The following is a 20,289-nucleotide window of genomic DNA, read 5'->3' as shown; positions in this document are numbered from 1 at the left end:
GGTTAAGAAACTTATGACGCTTCCTGATCTGATACATAAAGAAGATTACTGTGTTACAGCAGGTTATTCATATAGTGTTGAAGGGAGACAAGAGCTTTCTGTTACTTATTTTGTCTGATTACTGTTTTCTGTTCACGTTGAATTGTGTTATACAGGAAGGTAAAGAAAAGGTGTCTCTTCTCTGCAGTGTCACAAATGATCACTATTTCTTGTGGCAGAGAGAGAAAGAGAGAAAGAGAGAGAGAGAGAGAGAGAGAGAGAGAATGAGAGGACCATGATGAATGGGTAGGAGTTAGCACATGACCTCCATGCTCAATACAACTAATACATCGCCCCACAGAATGTGTTTTACTGTTTTACCCTGACTCACTTCATCTTTACTGGCATATTTGTTGCCTCCTCTGGCAGTCACAGTTTCTGGTGGCGGGCTATGACACATGGCCTGTCTCTGAGGAATGTGCTTCATTACTGCATGCATGTGAGGCCGGTTTGTATCTTTCTGATCCTATAACAGTTTTAACCATTAATATGTGATAGTTTTTTTGCAACTATAGAAGTGTACAATTAATTATATAGTTTATAATGTATTGAAGCAAAGCACCTTACCCCTAATTGCTGCCTGGACCCTGAAATGGCTCCTCACCAGAGCCCACAGTGGCTGTTGTCACTGCCCTAATTCGCTAGTGCCCTAATTCACTAGTATCTCACACATAACAATCAGACTTTCATAGAATTTGTCTTTATGCCCTGTTGGTTAACAGGGAGAGACCAGACTCTTGCAAGGCCCCCGTGCACAAGTATCTTTGGAGGCCCCCCACACTCCAACAATAGTGCATAAACACCTATCTCCTTGGCTTTCCTTCCTGAATCACTCATTCTGTTACATCACTGTTCTTTGCATAAGCATACTGGGTCAACGCAGCAAGTGTGTTCTTCTGCACTAGAAGAAAGGGTACCCATCACAGTAGAATTGGTTGGCCTATAGAGTTCTGAAGAATGGCACTATCACAGGCCACCTTTGCAACCAGTCAGCTTGTGTACCAGATCTGTCCTAGTCAACTGTTGGTAAGCTGTTTATAAACAAACAGAATGGTTCTCAAAGATGCTTCACACTGGTGGATCTGCTTTACTACAATATATTGATGTATCTTCTCCTTACCCAGCCTTGAGCTGCTGCTTGCCCACTCTGACGGCCTGTGTGGAACAGTTTCCCTGTGGAGGCCTCAGAGAGGGGAGATAGGCTTGAGGGAGCATACGCTTAATTACACCGGGGTGGCTAAAACCCACACGCTCAGGGTCATGTGGAAAGGCGATAAAAGAAAAGTGCTCAGCGTGGCTCTCCTTGCCTCTTGACCAAAACCACAGCAGTGACTTTCTGGTTAACTGACACAGAAACATCAACCCACATCAACCCGTCTTCCCTCACTGCGGCTCTGCGGTTTTCCAGATGGCCTCAGGCCAAAAGAATGCAGTGTTCCAGGAGAGAGAATAGATCTTGTATACCCCATGTGGCTAAAGATGAGTCAGGATCTATGATAAAGCTGCTAACATTGCCAGGATCTGAGGATCTGTTTCAGCCCTAAAATTACTGCGATAGCCCCAGGGCTAACTCTGACTTACTTATGCTCTTCTATTGTACCGAAAAAGAATAGCACTTGCAGTGATTCCTGGACAGGCTTTTAAGAATAATTAGCAATCCCAGTGTTGCTGTGTTGAGACTGATTATGACTTTAACCTCTGATGATTCTCAGCATTAAGGTTTCCCAGTTTAACGGCAGCGTGACAGTTATTCTTTCATATATTTAACCCCAATTTTCTTTGTGATGAAATGCACCTAAAATGAGGGAAAATTTCAAATGTCAGTCAAATAGAAATGTCATTTACAACATAGCCTATTAATTGTTGATATGTTGCAAACTTGACTAGGTCATGCAGATTTCTCCTTTACAACATCCAGAGAATTCGACCCTTTCTCTCTAGAGAGGCCACCGGATGCTTATTTCATCCCTCATCAGTTCATGTATGGTACTAAATGAACGCATTTACACTGTTCTCTGTTCTGACATCAAGGTGGTGCACTGAGTTTCTCATGGGTATCTGAATGGAAGACCTGTTTACCGTCTTCAAATGCAGACTGAGGACAAGACAAAGATCTATTTGAAGGGAGCATAAGGCAGCACTAATCTTGCACTTATTAGAGGCTTGTAATTGCATTTAATTGTCTTACTTTCTCTCTCTAACATGTTTTTGATGTTTAGACAGTGTAGTGTATGTATGTAAGCGTGTTCACACTATCTAGTGTCAGCCTCTCAGAATTGCAACCTCCCCCGGGGCGATTCCGAGCCGCCGTCCACAGGCCCAAATAAGGACTTCCTCCTCGTTTGTGTTCATGTTTGATTCAGTGTGTCGAGTCATGTTGATTGTGTTCACGTGTTACACCTGGAATTGGGGGGTATTTTAGGAGCCTCGACACTGCCATTTGACGCCAAGAATTGCATCGTTTCGGACCTCAAGGTTTCACAAGAGGTTCCCTGTACTGTAGAAGTGTGTTGAGGCCAGTTTCTGCTCAAGGTTCATGTTCAGGAGCAGGTCACCCTGCCAATCAGGTCATCAGTGAAGCTCGCTCGCTCAAGGCCAGGATTTACTGGCTACCCACGTCTCAGCTAGGCAACCCACGCTCACGGCAGCACTCTGCGGTTCCAGGTTTGGTCAGCCTAGTCGTTCTTGCTCAGTAGCTAGTCCCCCAGCTCAACCCCCAGTCCCAGGTTCATTTTTGGTTCACCCTCTTGTTTGCCACGATCTGGTTTTGATGATCACTGTTGTTCATGGTGTGCTGCTTTTTGCCTCACTTGACCCCTTTTGGTTTGTCTCATTTTGGTAATAAATCTGCTTGCTTTGACTTCATCTCTGCGGGTGTTCGTCCCTCTGTGTCTGGCCTAGTATGCCATGACACCTAGGGATATTTTCTGAGTGAACAGGGAAGCAGTGCTGTAAACTCTGGACAAGTGCATCAGCAAAATGCCATAAATGCAAATATAAATCACTGCATCTAAATATCAGAGCAAAACAACAGTAATAACTCTCAACTTCTAAGGGTTAAATTACAGTGGTAGTTCTTGATAACCCATGGTAGCCCATTGGATTCAAACAACTGCAAGATCATTTGGGAGAAATAAAGATCTTAATTAGAAGAAGCAGTATTTTCCCACTTCTCTTGTAAGGGAAGAAGCAGTAATATTTAATTAAATGCACACACTAAGGATGACAAAACTGCGGGGGAAGAGACGTGGATGCTGGCTGGGTAGGTATTGCCTTCAGACGTCTAGATTAAATTTTCACCCTGGTTGGATTCAGAAAGTATGAGGATAGAAGCAAAGCACTAAGTAGGATGTGTTATAAACAGTAAAGACTCTCTACATTCAGTAATGACTTTTCCCTCTGACTGAAATCTGATAAAGGGCTCAGGGGTGAATTGCCTCTTCAGCAGCCAAAACCTCTGGAAGTGCTCATCATAAGCCATCTTTGTCCATCAGGAAAATATGTGGTGTTAGCCTTGGAAGTTCTGTAAATGGTAGCATTTAACTGAAATTCACTGAATGGAAGCAATGACTATGGTCATGAAAAACCCTGCAAATAACATCCCGCAAATAGACAGTCCTTTCTCTTGTACCTCACACAGCAGAATCTTCCTCAAGTCCTTGGCATTTGGACCGAGTTCAGGTTTGTCTCTCCAAGCCTGAGGCATGGCTCTTTTTAAGTGCCTTATTCAGCTCACAGGCTCTGCTGTTTGGCTCAGTGTCTTCAGCACCCTGGACAGCCACAGAGGCAGGCAGGATCTGCAGTCCCTTAGCCATGCCAGACGAGACTGCCTCCCTCCAAACAGGAGGGCTATAGAAAAGGTACTGAAACTGATGAGCCTCACATTTCTTGCTATGCCATTCACATTCGAATGCAGAGCCGTATCAACCCTTGCCATCATGATGTCTAGCAGTTTGTCATTGTTCTTATCAGTAGCACTACCACACCTTTACATGTATTCCATCATGCTCAAACACTGAAATGAAGACATTAAACTGAACTGAAATTGGATCCTTGTGCATTACATGCTATTGTAACCCACCATGGACAGCTTAGCTGACACTGAACCATTTACACGCCCAAGTACACCAAGTAGCTGAAGAGACATTGGATTAGACATTATAGGCCAAGCCCAACCAGACTACCATTACCAGTGCCTTCGACAGGTCTCGTAACATTAAATAGCCTGAAATGAGCTAACACTTAGAACACAGTGTAGCACTGTAAGCTTATGCAAACCTAACATCATGACTGCATCTCTGCCACACTGTTATTTGCTGCATTGACCCTGCTCTGAACAGGCAGGAATTATGTGCCTGGTCAGGTAGAAGAAGAGGATGGAGCACTTACCTGTATGTCCTATGAGAACATGATTGTGAGCAGGGATGCCGCACATCTCAGATAAGACTTTTTCTCTTCATGTTGCTGCCATCTAGCAAACAGCACTAGAGCATCTGGTCCAGTACCAGTCAGCTAAACGACAGATTCTACCCCCGAGCAATGAGGAATCTCAACCTGTCATCCTCTTAAACTCACAATTAGCTACCTCCCCCTCAACTATGCTGTCATTATGGAGACATTTTGAAATATTAAGTTTGAACTTAATATTTAACTTAATTTATTTAACTTGCAAATCATTTGAATGGTCTATGGCTATTCAAATATTAATTTAATATTAAAGCACCAATCTTGTTGTTGGGTGGCACCTTAATGTTTAATTTATGTGTGCATTTTAATATTTACCACAACAGTGGTAAATCACAGTTTGATATTTGTCTCAGTGTTATACTTTTTGTGGCCCCTCTGTATGGTCGGTTTATTTATCATCCATATATTAAACAACACTGTATTATTTAAGTGCTGTTTTATACTTGCAAAATGAACGTTACAATAAAGCGGCCTCTGAGTTTGACAATAGAAGAAATAGTAGAAGTATTTTACCAGTATACAGTATGTGTAAGTGCTGTAGTGCTTTGTTTGTTCACAGCAAGTAAGAATGAGGAGTCCAAGCTGTTCTGCGCTGTCCACAGTGCTTGGCAGTGGTTTCAGCAGAGAAGAAGGCAGACTTTCAGGCTGCTTAGTAGTCACACTAGAGTGGAGCGCTCCATGTTTACTACTAGAGGTGTTACTGCTTACAAACGTCACAGTTCGCTTCACGTTATCATGTGTGTTGTGTTTCCACACACATACCCTACAACTGTCGAACGCCGCCTTTGTCCGATCCACGGCTCACTCTTAATTGCTTTCGTACTTCACTGGGAACCCAAAGGATTCCCATACAGCTAATCTGATAAAGGCCAAGTTTGTTTTCTTGCTCCTGTGTCATTTATACTCACTATAGTCAGACGCCAATGAACTTATCTTAACATGCCATGTTGCTAACTTGCTAACAGCTTACAGCTTAAGGTTTCCGGGTGGAACTCGCATTGGTGAGATTTGGTTTCGCATTGCGTTCAATTGCTTGTACTGAATTCTTTGCTCATACTCTACCCCATATTCTTCATATGTCTGTATGCTCTGAAACGTAACATCCCAATCTTGACAGTTACAGCCCTATTTACTGGTGGAAGTATGTTAAACTTGATTTCAGGGTTTTAAGATTTATTTATTTATGATTTCTTTTTTATCACATGCAATGGTCCCGACACTGGGAGGGTTAAGACTGATACACGCCTCCAACTCGTGCAAAGCCAACCATTGCATGCCATTGGATGTTTTCCGAACTGCCTGCCGATGCAAAGTAACCTGTTAAAACCAAATTGGGCAACCAACACACTCAGAGGAAAGCGCTATGTACCCAGCAGTGATGCATTGGCCAGCAGAAGCCAGTGCCAGCCAGCATTGCATTGGAGTGATGTGGCGGAGGAAGTGCCATCTAGCCACCCCGGAGAGAGCAAGACCAACTATGCTCTCAGGGCCCAACTGCAGATGGCTAGCAGCATGGCCAGGATTCGAACCAGCGATCCTCAGGTCATAGTAATAGTGCCTTGTTTTGCGAGGCCCCCATTTCAGAATTAAAATAATTAACATAACTCATTTTTTGACATTACTGTTGTCTACCTCAAGTGCATATCAAGTGTGTTAGGTGGTTAACAATGCTGAATAGCATTTCAAAAGATGATGCTTTATTTGGACCATAGGAAGCATGCAGTAGCCTGCTCCTTTCCAGACGTATGGTTAAAAAAGAGCACAAACATGGTCTTTGGGTGTCTTCTTTAAAAAGTGCATGGTTCTACCTTCTTGTTTCACTTTCCGTCCACAGCGCTTTAACTTTGTGTCCCTGCCTACTGACGTTTTGGAGATTGAGGTGAAAGACAAGTTTGCCAAGAGCAGGCCCATCATCAAACGCTTTCTGGGCAAGCTGTGTGTGCCTGTGCAGAGGTTGCTGGAGAAGCACGCCATTGGGTAGGTCATACAGAGCAACACGCAGTGGAGTCACCAGGTACAGACCTTGCACTGACCGCTGTAGCCACTGTACCCTTTGAAGTAATCTCTTTTCTTCTCACAGATCTGACACCTATATTTCTTTTAATGATTACTTGATTTGCTTTAAATATAAAAAATAGCTAAGCTATATCTGTTTGTGTGTGTATGTGTGTATATCCATGTATCCATGTGTGTGGGTGTTTTTTTCCTGGACAGTGATCGTGTGGTGAGCTATGCTCTGGGCCGCAGGCTGCCAACGGATCATGTCAGTGGACAGCTGCAGTTTCGGTTTGAGATAACATCCTCCATTCATCCAGGTCTGCAGCGCGATCTATTTGCAACCCTTGCTGAGCTATCTGAAAATATAACGCTTCAGTGCTTCTATTATGAGAAACTGATTACAGTGCACAGATCTATTCATGAAAATCAGTCCTTGGCTTCAGTTTGCTGCTTTATTTTAATGCCATTTAATTTTCCTTGATGAGATCGCTGTTCTGTGCCAGATCTTAAAGCAATCATCAGAAGTGTGTGGGAATAGTGCCACAATGAAATGTAATCACATGAACAGTGATTAACGCAAGTCACAAATCTGATCTTGGATCAGCGTTCGTGGACTTGGAGGACTGGAATTGTGATTACTTTTCACTGTAGAGCCATTTCCACATGCTGTTAATGGGAACGCAGTGCAGACTATGCGGCCTATAGGACTATGAAAAGTGTAGTAATTATTGTCCAAAAATGCCGGTCCTGATTTGACCTAATTGACAAACACAGCAGTGCGTTGCCTTGTAAGCTACAATCCAAATGATTGTCAGTCTACTCTTCTAGCTGCAACACTAGGCCATCTGAAGTATGGCAGTCTTTAGTTATCATGATTTAAAAACCTGCCGTAGACATAACTGTCGGTAAAGATATGGTGCAATGGTTAAATGAAATGAATAATAATGAATAAAATGAATTTCAATGAATGGAAAGTTTTGCTTTTCAATACCTCATTAATGAAGAAGCCAACTTCATAGATCATGGCCTTGTCCCTCCGCTTCAGTAACAGATGTGCCTTGTTTTTCTGGCAGATGATGAGGAGGTGTCTGCCAATGCAGAGTCAGACTGCATAGTGGTCCCTGAGCAGCAGGTGGTGGAGGAGCTGGACATTGACCCAGCAGCAGCAGTAGCCTCTGACTTGGCTGCAGAGGACACAGTGAGCACGGGGCCAGTTGGACCCGAGCACCCTGAAGAAGTGTCTGCAGAAGTGGATGCACAGAATTCTGCATGTATTGCTTCCCCTGCCGAGCCCAGTAGCACGTCCCCTGCTGATACTCAGTCTGAGCTGGCAGGACCAGCAGATACTGTAGAGGAAGAAGTGGCACCAGAAGATGTGGAAAGCAGGGAATGTGAGGAAATATCCAGCGCAGTTCAGCAATCTGCTGGAGCTCAGGAGCAGAACATTGAGGAAACAACTCAGGAACCGGAAGACGAGCAGCAGGAAAGGGTTGCAGATGTTGGTGTAGATGTTCTGGAGACTTGTCCAGATGAACCTACGGATAGTTTAGGCACAGGAGAAGAAGCTATTGGAGAGGAAGTAGAAGCCCCAGAGGTGGAAGGAGCCACTGGCTTGGAGAAGACAGAAGTAAGAGATGATGGAGACAGCGATGGTGCAGAAGAGCCATGTTCTCCCAGAATGAGAACCATGCTTAAGCGCAAGGCAATGAAGCGTCGTCCCTGTTCCCTGCCCGTGTCAGAACTTGAGACGGTCATTGCTTCAGCTTGTGCCGAGCCCGAAACACCTCGGTCACACTACATCCGCATCCACCACTTGCTGCACAGCCTGCCTTCTGCCCAGCAGCGTTACAACAGCCAGGACGATGAAGAAGCACTTGATATGGAAACTTCTGAAGAGGTCACCCTGAAACCTGATGGGGACAAGGAAGAGGAAGTGGAGGAGAACGAAGAAGAAGGGTCTGAGGCCCAGTCTCCATCTATAGTGCCAGAATGCCCTGGACCATGTTGTCGAAGGACCCTGCCCCGGAGCCTTTCTATCGAACGGTTATCTGAGCTCAACCAGCTGTTAGACGGCGAGAGCCCCTCGCCCCCAACATCACGACGCCCAGACAGTGAGGATGGGGAAGTGGATAGTGGCAGAGGGGGTCTGAGAGGCCCCAGAGAGAGCGAGTGTGAACTGTGTGACACCTCATGTTACAGCACCTCTTGTTACAGCACCTCCTGCTACAGCACGTCCTGCTACAGTAACTCAGGCAACGAGGGGCGCAACCGCTTCTGCAGTCACACACGCCTCTCATCTGTGGACAGCACACGCCTGTCAGAGAGCACTGTCTTCTCCTCACAGGAAGAAGAAGAGGAGGAGGAGAACAGTGCATTTGAGTCGGCGCCAGACTCCCAGAGCCCAGAATCGAGGGAGGCAGGAGACGGATCAGCCCAGTGGGAAGAGCGGGCTGAGGGAGGTCACAGAAACGGAGAGCAGGGGGATCAGTCTCCCGTAGCCGGACCCAGTGTCAGGGCTGCAGGTAAGGAAGAGATGGCTTATGTGACCCTAGTGGCTTGTATGAAACACGGTACTGTGTGAAAGTCTGAGGTCATCCACAAAGCATGTAACATAACCTAACCTTAACCTACACCTTAACCTACACCTTAATCTACACCTAAACCTAACCTTAACCTACACCTTAATCAACACTTTAATCTACACCAAAACCTCACCTTAACCTACACCTTAATCTACATCTTAATATACACCTAAACCTAACCTTAACCTACACCTTAATCAACACTTTAATCTACACCTAAACCTCACCTTAACCTACACCTTAACCTACACCTTAATATACACCTAAACCTCACCTTAACCTACACCTTAATATACACCTAAACCTCACCTTAACCTGCATCTTAATCTACATCTTAATATACACCTAAACCTAACCTTAACTTACACCTTAATGTACAACTAAACCTCACCTTAACCTACACCTAAACCTAACCTTAACCTACACCTTAATCAACACTTTAATCTACACCTTAACCTATACCTTAATCTACATCTTAATCTACACCTTAACCTCACTTTAACCTACACCTTAACCTACACCTAAACCTAACCTTAATCTACAACTAACCTTAACCTTAACCCATACCTTAATCTACAACTAAACCTAACCTTAATTTACACCTTAATCTACACATAAACCTAAGATTAACCTATACCTTAATCTACACCTAAACTTAACCTTAATCTACATCTATACCTTAACCTCGCCTTAACCTACACCTTAATGTACAACTAAACCTAACCTTAATAAACACCTTAATCTACACCTTAACCTAACCTTAACCTACACCTTAATCTACACCTAAACCTGACCTTAACCTACACCTTAATCTACAACTAAACCTCACCCTTAACTTACACCTTAATCTATACCTAAACCTAACCTTAATCTACACCTAAACCTAACCTTAGTCCACACCTTAATCTACACCTAACCTAAACCTTAACCTACATCTTAATCAACTAAACATAACCTCCTTATAACCTTAAATTACACCTCATTCTACACTGAAACCTTACTTTAACCCTTAGTCTAAACCTCACTTTAAAACTTATTCTTCACCTAACCTTAATCCTTACAGTTTCTTCAATTTCAACCCATTCATTTTTCTTTCATGTGCTCCATAAAACAGCAGGACTTTCTCCAATATTATCTCCTTAAATAAAACTAACCATATGTTATAAGTGGACCTCACAAGGCAAAAATATACTACATAAAATTATAATAAATAAATGTTTACTTATTTTTTTTTAAATGTCCTGTAACAGTTACAGTTCAAAATATTCAAAAAGAATAACACACCTATACAGAAGAGAACTGAGCTATTACACTGTTAAACTTCAAACAAGAACACAGTTAAACAAAACAAATCTTTCCAATTTTGTTTACCTAAACCCGCCACTCTTCTGTAACATTCATATAATACAGAGGTTCGTTTTAGCAGATGCAACACCAGTGGGGGCTTTTGCACCATGTTTTGTTGCATGGAGGTATGCATTTGCTTGCAGCTCATAACTGTGAATGATAACGGAGGTAGTGGGAAAGACATAATAGATTACATAGTTAAGTAAATAATAAGTCAACAGCTTAATCAACCATAGAAATAATTGTTAGTTACAGCCCTGAGGACCTGCTGCAGATCCTGTAGAACACCAGCTGCATCATACCATTAACCTTCAGCCAGTAATAATTGACTTTTCACTTACCATTTTTCCTCTCTCACCACCCAAGTTACAGTGATCACAAGATCAATACTTACCCATCAGCATCAGTATCTGCGTTAGCATTCACTCTTTAGCTTTGTACAATACAATGACTGGGTAGGTTGTACTGGGAAGTTATAGTATTGAGCCTGGTACATCTAAAAACGTTACTGGTTTACACATGGGCTCGTTATTGGTTCCTTAGTAAAGAGTAATAATGGCCCTATATAGAACTATGTAGAACTATTAAATCACAATTCCATACCAAATTAAAAGTTTTCCTCAGACCATGTGTCTAAGAACCATTTAGGAACCCTTGGTTTTAAGAGCAGTTATGATTTGTACTCTACAGTATTTATTGTCACCAGACAGGGGTAGGGGTGAGAGTCACTCTACCCTCCAGGAGCACACAGGGGTTAAGTGCTTTGCTCAGGAGAACAGTGGTAGGCTAATGTCATGTTTGTTGACTTGTTTGTGACTCATTCACACATGCTGGGTGCTGGCCTGAGGCTGTGAGCGCCTGTCTGCTAGCCGTGCTGGGATTCATGAAATGTGCTTCCTCACACCCCAGTTCTGTATTGGTCACAGTGATAAAATGTGGAACGAAAGGTCACTCACTGCAACAACAAGTCAATAGATTTATATAAGCTGAGCTTTTAGAAGGATCACTCACTTTGGCTGGATACTGCCAAACTGACCTCTCATCGTGTTTTATATATATATATATATATATATCTTTTGAATTATTCCAAAAGACTACAGTTTCTTTCTCTCAGATAATAATAATAAAGCTGGTGACATAATATTAGATTAAATCACAGCGCATGAGCTGTGAAGCTTTTCCAGGGGGATTTTTTCACACATTTGTACAACATACACTACTAGTATTTTTTTCTATTTAGTTATATATTATACACAATGTAGGTTTGAATATTTGTAAATAACAAATCAACTAACAAAGGACATGAGGAAAGGAGTGAGTTTTGCAAGGGTTTCCTAAAGAGCTTCGCAAAGCAAAACCTAACAAGTGAGCTCAAAAGGACGTCTTTTTTGACTCCTCCCCCAAAACAGAGCAATCAGCCAAACAATGGTTCAACTCATTCAAATACACATTTACATTTACGGCATCTAGCTGGCACTCTTATCCAGAGCGACAAGGTTAGGTGGGCCAGTGTAGTGTTAGGAATCTTGCCCAAGGACTCTTATTGGTTTAGCACAGCATAGTCACCCAGACTGGGAATCGAACCCCAGTCGTCCACATGGTGTGGTAGCTGACTGGCAGGTAGTGGTGTCATCTGTTGCGCCACACCAACCACACAGTATGTCTGTATTATTACACTCAAAAAACATTTAAATATGCTAAAAAAAACTTTATTATTATACTAATTTTAAAATCAGACTGACCGAGGGATGTTCTCAGCTGTTGTAAAATACTCATACACACAGTTATGACCACAGAAATCAGCAACATAAATGAATACCTTGTGATTTAAAATGTGTTTTTAATTGTATTCATACTACTACTACTACTACTAATAATAATAATAATAATAATAACAATTATAGAAGAAAACAAAGACGAACAACACCATTATGTACACTATATGTCTATATATCTTTGTGGACACCTCTTCCAATGAATGCATCCAGCTACCATAAGTTACACCCATTTCTCATACATATTTTATTTATCATTCCTCTGTTTACATGTGGATCCCTTTCCCCAATTATTAGCGCCCTAGCTTTTAGGCACTGAACTGCAGGCAAAATCTAACTAAAGAAGTACTTTGTGGATAACGAGTTGGTCGGGTTACTCGTTAATCTGCTAGCGAGTTCAAGCAGTACTACTAAGTTACATAGGTTTTTGAGAAATGCACGTTAATCAACACATGTTCTTAAGAACTAGTCACCAAAAACTTTAAAGTGTTAAAAGCTTATGGAAAACTCATTTCTGAGTGTGTACTTTTACAGGAGTTAACTCCATCCAGTCAGCGTGACTAACTTAAAATCTTTATGCTTTATTCTATTCATCTCTAACTGTAAAATAGTTTCTCTTCAGTTGAAAGTGCTAAAAGAGCCACTTTAAGAAGTCATCAGTGTAGCAAGTAACATTCATAGAACTGTCACAGTGAGGTCGACATGAATTTAATAGATGCTCCAGTCTTTATCAGAACTGATAAAGAAATGAAATATGTTTTGAAAAGGTTATGGATGAATCTATTCAGAGACTAACAGAAGTGTTGAGTGCACTATGTTCTGAAAGCTAGGTTCCTAGTCAGATTGCCCAGAAATACAATTATGCTTTCTTTGAAAAGAGGTGATGTGCAATGATTTCTCGTTCTTGTGCTGGTCATGCACCGTCATTTACATTTGGCTGAAATTATTTAGATTTGGCTGGAGATACACTATGTGTCCAAATATTTGTGGACACCCTTTTCTTATGAATGCATTCAGCTACTTTAAGTTGCACCCATTGATGACACAAATGTGCAAATGCACACACATAGCTAGTCCCTGTAGAGGAGTATTGTCTGGAACAGATAAACATGAACCAATTGGCACCATACCTAATGCCAGGAGTGGGCTAGATGCTAATAAAGCCTCCCCGTCAGCATTGAGCTGTGGAGCCCTGTGTTCTCTGGAATGATGGATGGTGCTCCATCCAATACTTTTGGGCTTGTTTGGGCAGTTAATCATCTAACATTCTGACTTTACTAATGCTCTTGTAGCTGAATGCAATCAAATCCTTACTGCAATCCAAAATCTGATCCCAAATCATTCTGATTCAGAAAGTACACCTTTAATGGAGGCTTAATTCCCACAAGCCAACACTTTGCACTAAAGGCTGATTCTTTACAGATCACACTCTCCTACAAAGTGTGTTTTTATAAAAATACCAGCTATAAGCCAAGCTATATTATATAAATCAATCCATTCATCTCCAGAATGTGCATATATATTGCATTATGTTAATCATATATCAAGATATATATGTATATTTATGCTTTGTAAATCATTGCCCTCCATTGTTGTTTTCCATCACCTCCATAGGCACTAGCCAATTGCCATGCAGTCACCATTCAGTCAGTCAGCTTCCTGCTTTGAGAGCCACCCCCCAGAGCTATTACCCAAGTGTTGATGAACCATTGCCACCAAGTAAGCTTTCCTGAGCCATTCCTTACCCTTTCTCCTTCACATACTGCATTTGAGATCGTGTGTGTGTCAGCATGCCGTTGTGTGTGGTTTTGGTGTATGCATGTGGCCAAGGCAAAAAGCTTATGTGACGCCATGTCATCCCATGTTTTTCATCATGACTGTGTCCCAGTTCATTTTTCACGATCCACAAAACCACTTCAGCTCCAAGAAGAGTCAGGAATTCTCCTAGTCAACTCTACAATGTGAAAATACACACAGTTAAGAGAACAACATGACGTCTTAAAGGTGCCCTAGAATGGAAAACTCTGGAATGATGGTGTTCCATCCAATACGTCTGTGATGAGTTAGGGAGTTGGGGATTAGGTGGAGTGGTGACCATGCAACTTCCTGACCTGACTAACGCTCTTGTTGCTAAATGCAATCAAATACTCCCAGCAGTGCTCCAAAATCTTGCTGCAGGCCTTCCCTGGACAGTAGAGACAATTACTCCAACAAAAGCTGGATAAACTATTTTTGATACATTTGATTTCTGAAGGTGTCCCAGTATTTTTCTCCATGTAGTGTACCTACATCTACTTTTACAGAGGTAAGCTAATGTAGTGTTAGGAGTCTTAACCAAGGGCAACTTGATGTGCCTCCCTGGGTAGGGAGCCAAATCCCAGTCAAGGTGTTACCCACGATGATATACAAGCCTCAGTCTACAAAAACAGAAAGGATAAAGTTACCATTGTCATTTTTCATATGGCTCCTCTTGAAAACATGTGCCGTAACTGACAGTCCCAGAAGGAGAAGCCATGTGACATCGTTTCAATTGAATGCACACTATGTCTCAATCTGCACCATAAGGAGGTCTAATGAATCAAAGTCATCAGAACCTCCAAAGTCATCAGACCTCTTCAAATATTTCGTTAATACTTGTAGAGACGAGGCAGTGATAGCCTTCTTGTCTTTAGATTACTGTTGTTGTGGTGTAGTGGGTAACTACGCACCGCCCTTTTTTATAGAATTTGCTCAAGTAAAGATGCAAATACAAACTATAAATGATCACAGTTGCATTCGAATGAGCACTGATTGCTGTAGTCTTTTCTGAGCCATGCAGTTCAAGCCTCGTCACCTGCGCTTCTCCAGGACCCTTGAGCCTGCGGTGACACAAATGAGCTTTTCTCTCCAGAGACCAGCTTTACACTGAGCTGATGTCTCACATCTGGAAGCCTCTACGTCGTTTCCATAGTGACAAATCGTTAAGGGTCAGAGTAGGCACGGATCACTGTATTTATAGCTGTCACATGATATAGGACACTGTTACCCATCAACCGGATTAGTTATACCAAACAGTTATATCAACACTGCTGTTTCGAGCTGTAGAGAAAAAAAAACAACAATGGAGGCTACAGGAGGGCTTGCAATGGTATAGTTTACAGTTAGTATAGTTGTATAACTCTACTGTAATATTGTAACATACTCTGAAGATGCATCTTCGAACGTCTAAAGCATTCAGCTGCTTTAATATTTTGCCTCTCAGATCATTCGACAGTCAAGACTTTTATTTCTTGCAATATTGACAATCAGTAAGAATCTAGATGTGCTGTTTACGTTCCCCTTATTGCAACATACATGTACTAATCCATGGATTCACCGCAGTGAATCCGCAGTGATTCGAACCACTCTGGTCTGAAATGTGAGAATTGTTTGTCTCTAAAATCCTCTTATTTTGCAGATCTGGCTACAGCGTTTCAGCTTTTTGGACGATGGCACTCAGTGCAGTAAAACACTGGCGGGAACAGTGCTGAGCTTTGGATTTTCCCGTAAAATGGGCACACATTCAATATGCTAAAAATAGACCCTGAAAGCCTCCACAACAGGGGGCTTTGGGAGGAAGCTGTGACAGCCACACACACTGCACTCAAAACTGTCCTGTCTACGTATTACACCCATGTCAGAAAGGAAACTGTAAGGAACGAGACTTTTATACCCACAATAACAGAGTGAAAAAGGAGAAATTCTGTTCTTCAGTAAGTGTTAAACAAAACAACAAAGATCTGCTTTTTTCCTTCAAGCATTGAATATACCAATGCAGCTGTGCTTTACATTGTGTGAGCAATGGATACACTAATAGTGGCCCTACTGTTTCATCATATGTGACAGATGTGTTATCGGTGTAGCAGTGTGAACAGCAAAAACACACTGAATCTGACATTTTCAGCTCTAAGTTGGGCCACTTTCACATGTGACACAGCAATGTGACTCAGTCGGAGCAGCCAGATCAGAACTGATGTGACTTTCACTCCAATTTGTTGAGAAGAATAGAAAATAGATGACATAAGCAGTGAGGGAGGTTTTCAGTGGTGGTAAGGTAGATAGTGAGGTAGCTGAGATAAATATTTGGGGAGATGTCTCTGTTCAAACTAAAATAGAAGGCACATAGTATAAGCGCTCTGTGCTTGAAGATGTTTCTACAAAAATGACTGAATGTGGCCACAGGAGGGCGCTGCTGCAACGTTGTAGGCATAGCCGAATAACATGCCCTTTTTACAGCAAGCTCGAACCCAGCTGTCGTCCACTGGAACTCCTTGATGGCTCCTGTGATGCTGGTGATGATAAAACTGAAACTGCACGTGAGGCACTGCTCTTTTGTACATGTTCGTCAGTTTAGGAGCATGAACTGTTCAGACAAATGTCGGATATAGGTCAGATTAAAAAGAAAAAAACATTGGATATGGTGAGAATATTAGATTTGGGATGCTTTACCTGCTGTGTAAACACATAGTGTTGACCTTATCATCAGGAGACTGCAGGTACCCCAGTGATGCCACAGCCATCCATGACCAGGAGTCCCAGTATTGGCCAGGAGTCCCATGAAGTGGCTAGGATGACTTTACCTCCTGCATCACTCGATGTTCGTCTGATACTAGCCAATACGGGTGTTTAGCCTGTAAACGTTCTCCTCCAAGTGCGTTCAGCTGTCCAAAGATCACGTACTGCATTAGTAGCAGCTTGGAAAGAAGTTTAGCCTTCATTTTCTCAGCACTGGTAGCATCTGTGATCCGGAGAGCTCTAGCTAGCTGGTGAGTGGGCATTGAGGATGATTAAATTAGTGGGGAAAGTGAATGGGAAAAAATAAAATCTTCCCTTTCCCAAAATGTGCTTTATATTGCTATGAAAGATTCATTAAATTAGATTACATCATGTTTTTCTTCCCTGTACAAGGTACACATTCTGACATATCGTATATGGAATTTTAGTATACAGGTACAATATAAAAAACAGACGCAATATAATCTAATCTTTGGTCAAAACATTCTGAATGATGGTCATTTTCAATTCTCTGTATTATATATTGAGATCTCTTCAGTCGAATATGTCCCATATATTGAATATGTCCCTTCATTTGTTTTGCCATTTCTTCACTGCATCAGCAATATTATTCCCAACCCTCAGCCCATATGCTAAATTGTTTCTGCCTGACGTACTGGACTGCAGTTTTCTTATTTTTTTTTTAGCTTTTTTGCATAATTTGATGCTATATTTAATGAGAATGCGCCATGCTGGATCTGGTTTAACAACTAAGCTACGGCTCATAAACTCCCCATGTGCTAAACAGCGCTGTCCCCCACTGTGCTCTGGATTAGAGACGGAGAGGGACAGACAGAGATGGAGTGTGTGTGTTTGAGAGAAGGAGGGCGAAGGGGGTGATTAATATGGAACAGAATAATGGTGGAAAACAACAACAACAACAAAGAGCAGGTGTGTGAAAGAGTTTGCATGATGCCTCAGACCTGCAGCTCTTTTATCAGACTGAATCAAAAATCAAGATTCAGTACTGGGACTCAGATTAAGCTCTTTTACTTCCAAAAATGACTGATTTGACAGATTTTATTATTATTATTATTATTATTATTATTATTATTATCATTATTATAAGCCTATACTTTTTTAGTAGCCAGAGTTTACTGTGAAAGTCACTGTAAACTGGCATTTTGAATTCTTAAGCAAAGCCCAAATGCCCTTTTTAAAGGACATGAAATCAAATTAAGAGCTACACTGAAATTAAGAGGCAGTTGCCAAACAGATCTGCCAAAAATCAAAAACATAAATTGGCAAATTGACAGTTGCTGGTTTGTATACCTCTCTAGAACAATGGGGTAGCTCAAGTTTAGAGTCCAAACTTGCTTGGACTGTCCCCAAGACTGTCCCAGAGATTAAATGGTCTGTTTCCGAGTCAGCCAATCGCTCAAGCCACGTTATATTGTTCAGGCAGGTGGGCAGGGAGTTGTCAGTGTGGGCAGTGGAATTTTCCCATATGGCATAGCTTGGTGATTTATGAGCAGATGACAGCTAGTTTTACTTCCTGAATTCATTTCGGTGAGTTGATCTGTACAGGCCACTGAGTCCGGATCAGAATTGGAGATGAATGTCTGCATGCTTGGTGTGTGTAATGTGGTTTGGGAATACTGATCTGAGTACAGCTATAGTTGTTGTCTCCTGAGACTTGCTGTTCAAACACACTCATAAGCAGCTGCCAGTGTGACAAAGTGTTTGGCTGCTTCACCGGATAAATCAGCCTGCACACACTTTTTTCTGTGCTCCGCCGTGCCACAGAAAATGCTGCTCATCTCTTTATTTATGACCCTACTACTGCAGAGTGTGCTGAGATGTGTGTGTGTGTGTGAGTGTGTGTGTGTGTGTGTGTGCACATATTTTTACACCTTTTGTGATTACGTAGAAAAATGGAAAGAAAAGTGTCGGGTAAGATCTCATTTGCTGGTCCTCAATTCAGAAAGAAGTAAAAGCCAAGCAGGTTTAGGTCTAGTGTTGGGGATAGATTATGATTAGGTTAGGATTAAGCTGCAGTTTAGGGTTAAGTTAGGTTTAGCATAAGAGGTTGGGTCATAATGTGAATCTGGCAGTTGTTCTTTACATTGTGTCACAATTTCTTGGTAAACAGATTAATGGAAATGCTACAAAATGACCTGGAATTAAATCTTTTTACATTGATTTCCATTAAAGTTGCGTTTTTTTCTTTCTCCTGTAAAGTTGGCATTTCAAAGGTACATGTGTTTTATGTGTTTTTGTCCCTGGTTATGATAAATCTCAGGAGTATGATGGTACGATACTTCAGGTTCGATATGAGTTTCTTTCTGCCGGTTAACTCTCTTAAATGGCCAATGGCCTGCTGGCAGACTGAATTTTATTACACACTTCTGTTCAAAGAACAGCCATACAGTAGTCCCTGTAGTTACTGACTAACACACTTTAGAGTATAATAAGCCTTGTAGTGTTAAGGGCTTAACCTACCCATTTGTAGCTCCCCCAGCACTAGCAATGCTCCTGACACTACTAGCAGGGTAAGGACTTACCACATGTCTCCTCCGATACATGTAAAGCCAGCCACCGCCTCTTATTGCAGTGCCACCAATGCAGCATTGCCCGGGCAACAGACATGCTCGGGGGAACATGCCAGTGTCCCCACCTCTGCACCAGCTAACAGGTGCCTGTGCTTGCCAACATGACTTTAGTCCAGCCAATTGTGCTCTTATTGCAAAGCTGCATGGCTCGGGATTCAAACTTGTGACCCCTCGGGCCACAGTGGTAGCACATTACCTGACTACTGAACCACTTAGAGCACTTGATCTGAATTTTAATTCTGAAATTAAGATTCAATTCATATATATATATCAGATATATAATTTGTGTAATGGTATGCCTAGCATAAGCCCCTCCCCTTCACATTATACTTTGCTCTAATAGGACATTTACAGTGGTTTTAAAAATCCAGCTAAATATAGGCCCTCAGAAAACATCACTGCATTGTTGCAAATGTTAATAAATGTGTGTCTGTGCACCATGATTATGTATATGTGTGTGTCTTACCCTCTCTTTCTTTCTGTATCTCTCTCTTCCTCTATTTCTGTGTGTAATTCGTCAGACTGGGAGGCACGGATAGACAGTCATGGGCGTGTGTTCTACGTGGACCATGTGAACCGTACCACCACGTGGCAAAGGCCTAGCCACGCAGCGAAGTGCCCCGGCATGCACAGATCCAGCTCCATCCAGCAGATGGAGCAACTCAACAGGAGGTACTGCATCTTTACCCTCAAGACAGGTTTTACACTGGCAATAGGGTGATGTGTAAATATAGTACTGTGCCTAAGAATACAGGTAGTCAACACTCATCTTTATTACAAACGAAAAGCAGTTCTTCTGGCGTCACTCAAAGAACCGTTTGAAGCATCTTCATTTTTAAGAGTGTATAGTTGTTCAAGTAAATCCAAAAATGACATCATGGGACTTACAGATAGCTCTTGATGTCTCAATTGACTGAATCTACTGCACTAAAGTACTAAAATACTGGGCAGTGGTGG

The 20,289-nt window shown here is 42.0% G+C and overlaps 1 protein-coding gene across 2 annotated transcripts in view; it reads left to right on the top strand.

Moving 5' to 3' along the window:
• The window catches only part of hecw1a (HECT, C2 and WW domain containing E3 ubiquitin protein ligase 1a), a 99,976-nt gene that overhangs the window by 49,575 nt on the left and 30,112 nt on the right, over positions 1 to 20,289 (top strand). For both annotated transcript variants that reach the window (XM_072679384.1, XM_072679385.1), the window contains 4 exons: positions 6,341 to 6,483; positions 6,721 to 6,821; positions 7,578 to 9,026; positions 19,854 to 20,004. In XM_072679384.1, the coding sequence (XP_072535485.1) occupies positions 6,341 to 6,483; positions 6,721 to 6,821; positions 7,578 to 9,026; positions 19,854 to 20,004 (1,844 nt within the window). The remainder of the gene's footprint in view (positions 1 to 6,340; positions 6,484 to 6,720; positions 6,822 to 7,577; positions 9,027 to 19,853; positions 20,005 to 20,289) is intronic.

The sequence above is a fragment of the Salminus brasiliensis genome, chromosome 5 (assembly GCF_030463535.1).
Source record: "Salminus brasiliensis chromosome 5, fSalBra1.hap2, whole genome shotgun sequence".
NCBI lineage: Eukaryota > Metazoa > Chordata > Actinopteri > Characiformes > Bryconidae > Salminus > Salminus brasiliensis.
This window is presented reverse-complemented; position numbering and strand designations above follow the sequence as displayed.